The 7,229-nt window shown below is 41.4% G+C and overlaps 1 protein-coding gene across 2 annotated transcripts; it reads left to right on the top strand.

Annotated features, from left to right (window-relative positions):
• The first annotated feature begins 857 nt into the window (after positions 1-857).
• On the top strand, positions 858-4,730 carry plaua (plasminogen activator, urokinase a). 2 transcript variants are annotated; one of them, XM_035606803.2, is made up of 11 exons: positions 858-1,013; positions 1,626-1,730; positions 1,820-1,865; positions 1,959-2,094; positions 2,182-2,264; positions 2,359-2,400; positions 2,505-2,682; positions 2,801-2,946; positions 3,084-3,224; positions 3,320-3,468; positions 4,136-4,730. In XM_035606803.2, the coding sequence occupies exons 2-11, from the start codon at positions 1,680-1,682 to the stop codon at positions 4,328-4,330; spliced, it is 1,167 nt and encodes a 388-aa protein (XP_035462696.2). In that variant the 5' UTR covers positions 858-1,013; positions 1,626-1,679; the 3' UTR covers positions 4,331-4,730. The 2 variants fall into 2 exon arrangements, with proteins under 2 accessions (XP_035462696.2, XP_035462695.2); XM_035606802.2 differs by having other exon boundaries at positions 862-1,018.
• Positions 4,731-7,229: the final 2,499 nt, after the last annotated feature.

The raw sequence follows: 7,229 nt of genomic DNA, 5'->3' as shown, positions 1-7,229 counted from the left end.
ACGATCTGCATGTAATCACTCACTGATGATTCAAGAGGATGTATACTGTAAGTCAGTACTGATGCAATGTATATAAGAAGAGAGATCACTTTAGTACAGTATCCGATGGTCCTGAGTCACTGTGATTGTATTTGCCTCTTCTCATTTCCACCATAAATGTAATAAAGACAACATTGCCAAACAGCACGTTTTTTTTGTATTTGTATTTGTATTAAGCTCCATCTTCAGATTCTGAACAAAGTAGTCTGAATTATGTGGAAATGATGCCAAAGACGACAAGAGTGGTTTCCTTGCTGCAGTGATGCAGCCATTCAAAATGACATAGTGTATGAGGAGCATTGGTCAATGCACTATACACTAATTTCACAGCTTCTCAGGGGAAATCAAGGGAATCAAATGCCACTTTGAGCTGTTGCCATTTGACTTCATTATTTTGCTTCATTTACTCACGTAAGATTGTTGTATTTACACTACATTAACGGATTATGTTGTGTCTGAACTATAAAGTAGCATCTGCACCGACTGGAGACTACCCATTGCAGTTTTCAAGTTATTTTCATCCATTTTTAAGGATGTTGTGGTGTTTTGTTTTATAGCGAACAGAGCCTGTTCACAAATCAAGGTCAAATAATGTTTTAAGATCAGTCCCAACCTTGACGCTCTACCTTTGAATGGCACTTGTTCTGCACCCACAGCTTCGAAGCACATGTTACCAATTTTGGGTACATTTTTCAGACGGTGTTACTGTGGTTTAAGGGGGAGGATGTGACACAGTCACAGGACATGACAAATTCTTTGGTAAAGAATTTTGGTTTCAGTGATGCTTTCATATCTTCAAATCAACCCCTCCCACATGTTACGCGTCTGTGTTTATAAATGGGAGGTCAAGCCGCAGGGACCGGCACATCTGAGTCCTCCCACAAGACAGGTGCAAGTCAGAGTGGAGACAACAGTCACTTCAGCTGGACGACATCACAGAGAGATTCGTCAGGATTGCAAGTTTGGACAGAAAGGTAAGGTAAGAGATCTCCAACAAAGCTCCATAGACTACTACAGTGTTAGTTTAATTCATGAGTGATAGCAATTGTTGAAATCTGAAGTTTAAATGGAACAAAAAAATTGTGTTCAGCTAAAAGAAGATTATGTAGTAAACATGAAAGTGTTTATTTTATTGACAGAAATTGTGCATTGAAAGTAAAGGCTTAACCATAAATTAATTTCATTTTCATGTTCATACTTTGAGAAATATCTAGAAATGCAGTGCTTGAAGTGGATGATGTATTGTTGTGCAAACGCTTCGCAGTAATCAACTGATGTAAACTGATATTGAACTCACTGCACAGATAAGGATTACGTTAACAGTACAGAGTGCACACAGGGAGAGTGTTCTATCTGCTGCTGTCACGTTAAAACACATCAGTTTTAATATACACAAGCAAGCAACAGAGATGTAACACAGTGTGAACCACTGACGGGCACACTTCAACCCAGACAACGTAATCACATGTCTCTCTAACAGTCACATATGTTTCTGTCCTGTCATGTGCTGGAAGATAAACTCCATAAAAGGTCAAAGGAGCTTTAAATCTTGTTTTGTTCCATTTCTTTCTTCTGTTTTTTTGCAGTCCATTCTCAGACAGAAATATCCCCAGTAAGGAGAAGCGAAACCAGAACTAAAGATGAACCTGTTCGTCATCCTCGCCGTCCTTGCAACATTCAGTGTTAATGTGGTGAGTAACAAAGAGAGAAAGTGAACTAAATTCAATAATCATAACCTCGGTTCTGATGACAAGACTGAGTTTGTCTGTTTTGTTCTCAGGCTTTTTCACGAAGATGGAAACCAAAACATCAGGATACTTCCGGGGGTAAGCCGACTGTCCGTGTGACACTTGATATATTCATTGTTTGTCACCAGATGCATTCACTTCACTCATCTCTCGTTGGATTGTGATTTCAAGAGCTGTGCCAGTCTGGGGATGGGAGCAGTTACAGGGGCTTCGTTTCCAAGTCAGCAAAGGGCCACAGATGTCTCAAGTGGTTTGCACGCCCCCTGAATGGAGCATTGAAGGGACTTGGCCATCACAACTACTGCAGGTACAGTAGACTTTAAGTCTGGGACCGGGATATGCAAAAGGAAAGGTGACAAGGCACTTGTTTAACATGAATCCACCTAAACACTAGGAACCCTGACCAGAGCCTGGGGCCATGGTGCCACGTCAGAAGAGGAAGGAGGACTGTGAAAGAATTCTGCAATATTCCCAGATGTAAGACTGAGACTGGGAATCAGAAAATGGTGAATGAAATATTGTTTTTGATTTGAATTTTCCTCACAAAATCTGTTTTCTTCCCCTTGCACAGGTTCTACACCAACAAAGACACCTCCAGCATCTGTTGATACAGGTAGTTTTGATGTTTAAATACGTTTCATATCCTTCTCTCGGTTGCTTCATGTGTTCCCGTTCATCAGTGCTCACTGACGCTCCCCCCCTTCCCCCCCCACACAGAGATGACATGTGGTGAGAGGGCCGAACGGAGGCTTCACAAAATTGTCGGTGGTTCTTTCACACCCATTGAGTCGCACCCATGGGTGGCCGCTATCTTTCATCGTGATGAATTCCTCTGTGGCGGCTCTCTCATTTCCCCTTGCTGGGTTCTCACGGCTGCACACTGCTTCGGTGAAATGTGAGGGAAAAACACTACGCAAAAACACACTATCATTCCCTCCGCTACAACGGCAATATGACCAACATTATGTTTACACACGTGTGTATTGACCGCTTGTGTCTGGTTTTTACTTCAGTGGGACGACCAAAATCAGACACCTGTCTGTACATCTGGGGAAGAATGCCATCAATAACACAGATGCTGACAGGGAGCAGAGCTTCACTGTGGAAGAACTAATCATCCACCAAAAATATGATCATTACAGCCTTGACAATGACATAGGTGAGCCTAACATAAATGAGTGTGTATGTTTGTGTGTGTGTGTGTGTGTGTGTGTGTGTGTGTGTTTGAGAAAAAGAAAGAGGTGTATAGGTGCTCCATGTGCAGGAATCAAATATGTATTCCTCTTTACGTTTCAGCACTGCTGAGGATCGAAAGCAGAAATGGAGGCTGTGCCGTGAAGTCAGCGTCCGCACGGACAGTGTGTCTTCCTCCATTTCACACTCAGCTTCCTCCCCGATTTCAATGCAGCATCGCAGGATTTGGGATGGAGTCATACCGTAAATAGTGCCCGATGCTACATAATCTTAAGACCCATGACTGGTCTCGCAGCTGTTTCGGTGATTCTTACATCTGACATCTGTGTTGTCTGCAGCGGTGGGGCGTTATTCGCAGAAGTTGAAACAGGCCGAGGTGAGCCTGCTCTCCCGGACTGAGTGTGAAAGTGAATTGTACTACGGAGAGCGCATCACCAAGAATATGTTCTGTGCTGGGAGCCCCGACTGGAGCACTGATGCCTGCAAGGTGAGCGATTACACCAGTGTGCCAATACGTAAAGTATTTTCAAATAGCCCAGGGTGCAAACAAAAAAAACCCCAGAGAAACAAAAAAAGCCACACATAAAGTACATAATGTGAAATCTCATATGCAGATATGCAATACATTTAAAGCTCCTTGGCCCTTGGCAGCATTAAACAGGAAGTGGGGCGTATTCTCTTCCTCTTCTTGAGAAAGTGTTGCATGTTAAGGTGGTAACACCTTTATTGTTCACATAGTTCACTCTTCCTATTCGTGTATGTTGATGCTCATCAGAAATTTCACTCTTTGCACTCACTAACTTTTGTACGGTATCTTGTGAATATTTTTTCATAGTATTTTTCACATAGATTTTTTAAATATAAGCCATTATGAATGTTTACAAATGCATCACATATTGTTGTTACTCTCTTTTAAGGATCTTCTCGTCAACCAAAAATATTGAATCAATAATTTCAGTGGAAATATTTTGTTCCATTGTGTCAATTTAGTGTCAGACCATACTCCTCCTATGTGAAAAATTCTAAATATAAACATCGAGTTGAATGATTTTCAGATATTGATGTACACCGACTATAATGAGCCTTTAAAAACCTATATAATTGGACACGTGTTTCTTCATGCTGTAGTTGTCTGTTGTGTCCTCTCCTCTCAGGGTGACTCCGGTGGTCCGTTGGTGTGTGACCTGTCGGGCCGGATGTTTCTGTTCGGGGTGGTGAGCTGGGGTGAAGGCTGTGCTGAGAAAAACAAACCAGGAGTTTACACACAGGTCACCAAATACAACAAGTGGATCGCCGCGAAAACAGGCCTCTCCCAATACACGGATGGAGTGATGTATCCTGAAAAATGAATGTGTTTCAGAAAGTTACCTGTTTGGAATTGAGGAAAAAATTTGGCAGCAGCTTTTTGGTACTCTGTGTATGCCAGCATGTGCAGATGATGCAGGTTTGCTAGCTGATAGGCGTTGGCATTATTGCACATTGAAAATGTTTTTTGCACAGTGAAATTTTGCTAAAACTGTTCTGAATTAATGTTTTTTTAAATATATTTTGTTACATATATGATATGTTTTATAATTACTTATACATGGACTTTTCAAATGGAGAATGTGTATTTTTAAAAAAAACTTTTAGAGAGTTTATTTATCTAATTTAATTTTATAATCATTTCCTCTTGTAGAAGGCTGGCCCTGCTGTTGAGATTTTTCTTGCAATAAAGAAAGTATTTTTAATACATATCCATCATTATCATTAATCACCAAATGTTTGTTCTTTTGTGATTGCATTGCATCACATGCATACAGACAAATGTACACACCCACTCTGCTTTGCTTTTTGTGCCTGTGTTAATACTGTAAATAACATCAAAACAGCAGCGACCATGTGCAACATGTGACATCTCACATCAAGTCTGTGCATGTGACAAAAAAGTTCTAACTTCCTAACACCTTGTCATTACTGCAGAAAACGGTTTAGTTTCTGTGGTTCAGTTCAGTAAAAATTTCAAGTTTATTTCATTTAAGTTAAACACTGGAGGGAGCTGTTGGGTGTCAAATCACATAAATGAAGCTCATTAGTCTCAAACAGACTCAAGATCACATCAAGTGTCATGATCGACAGTGACGTACAAACCAAGTCAGTGTATTCACAAGTGAAAACAGCTGTAGTTTGAATCCACCCTTGCAGCCTGAATCAGTCAGATGTGTTCCAGTTATAGGACACACTAGCAATACTAAATATAACATTAATGGTGTGATACGAAATATACTTTTCCGAATTCTTCTGAATCTCTCAAAGGCAGTCGGTTCAAACATGTATGGTGCCTTATTCTTGTGTCTCTCTGAAGGGGCTATGAATTATTCCAGTGAACTTCTCTCGAAATGACTGAGGCAGTTTTATCGTCCAATGCTGTAGTTCAACACGAAACAAACCGACAAAAAAAACACATCACATTTGAGCAGGAAATTACACATATTTTTCTAGCTATGTTTGCATTTGACAAACACAGCAAGTATCCTCTACGAATAACTCTCATCGTTGTCTAATATCTACAGAGGGAGGCTCCAAACAAGCAAAAAAAATGTTGGTGTAGTCGAACATCAGGAATCTTGTTTTTATTTTGATTTCCTTTCTCTCATGCCAAGGAGGTAATGGGTTACCAGAGCAGACAGGATAAGCTGGTTTACATCTCTTTTCTCCATCCTGCATTGTCAAAATATTTCCTCATCTGATTTTAAGGGGGAGATAAAGACAGAGAGAGAGAGAGAGAGAGAGGGAGGGAGAGAGAGATAGTTCAGGCCTTGCAGGGTGGGGGGGAGGGAAAAAAAGGAAGAAAGATGTGTTAAAGCTTAAACATGAGAAAGGATCAGGAGTGGGCGTGTTCAGCAATGCTACTGGCTCCATGGGCTGAGAGCAGCATGATATTATTCTCACAACGGCAATGCTAACCTGACCTAACCTAAACATGATACACATGTTCATGTAGTTGACATTAGATCTAAAGAAAAAAGGCTAATGGGAAAGTTTTGCAGGTGTTTAGTCAAAAAGTATCCATTTGACAACCTGAGGATGATTCGATGAAAGATCAGGATCACTGTAGGTATTACAAGCAATCATGAGATGGTCAATCAACTGACTAAATGGGAATCAGTCAATGTTTCAGTCAACACCACAAATGTTTACCCTTATGGTGGAGACAGAGGAAAGGTCAGGAGGTCCCTGAAGTCATTTGGATTCATCCTCTAGGGAACATGAAGGACTGTACAGAATTTTGTACAGTTGCGAGGCTATTTCAGAATGAACCCCCGTGATGGACCGACCCAAAGACTGACTGGCATTAGATAAAAATTGACAAGACAGTTATTTTTACAGAACCATTACTCTTATACTGTGTTGTCACAATGGACTTTGGGGGGCATAAACACCAACTATGAGCCCACATATAGCACGTATGCAGCTTCTGTCCTGAAATCAGTTACAATGAATACACTGTACACTTCCATACTATAATGGCCTTTATGCAATTCTAAGAAAACATAACTACTGAATCACGCTGTAAGAAGCAGTTCATCCGGGTGTCACATCTCGCCACAGAGCTTTTTGTTTCCACAGAAATTCTCGCTGTGGAGCAGTGAATGTTTATGTGTTCACTTGTATAACTGACTCACTCCTCTCTGTCTAACATCCCCTACACTACCTCCAACAGCCATGCCCCTCCCAGAAGAAAAAAAACATGTCACACAAACACATAGCACCACCACCATCAGTCATTGAGAATGCAGAAACAGCGCACAACGGCAACACCGAGATTAATCGCGGTGTAAGGATACAAGTACAGTTTGTTGCGCTGAGCAACCACAGGCCGGCTGCTCATCATGTCATTATTGCAAGCACACTTCAGGACCCGTGTAAGCAGCCTGCTGCGATGCTTTCCATCAAAGTCTGTTTGGACAAGTCCACATACACAGATAGTTCACAGCAGGGCTACTGGAGCCAATGGGACTCCAGTCCAAGTCCCCCTCAATTATTCACCGACACCAGTTTACTTTATTGTTTCTCTCGATCCATATATGGGTTTGAGATGCTGAGAGTATCAGTCCTACTCCTCTTTAAGGACAATTCCTAAGGAAGAGGAGAGGAGAGGAGAGGAGAGGATTCCTAACCAGGTGGACCAGGCTGTCCAGTCTCTATGGATTGTAGCCTGTTACACACACACACACACACACACACACACACACACACTATGCACCA

This window comes from Scophthalmus maximus, chromosome 10, assembly GCF_022379125.1.
Source record: "Scophthalmus maximus strain ysfricsl-2021 chromosome 10, ASM2237912v1, whole genome shotgun sequence".
In the NCBI taxonomy this organism is placed as follows: domain Eukaryota; kingdom Metazoa; phylum Chordata; class Actinopteri; order Pleuronectiformes; family Scophthalmidae; genus Scophthalmus; species Scophthalmus maximus.
Note: the sequence above shows the minus strand (reverse complement) of the source record. Positions and strands in the feature narration are given on the sequence as shown.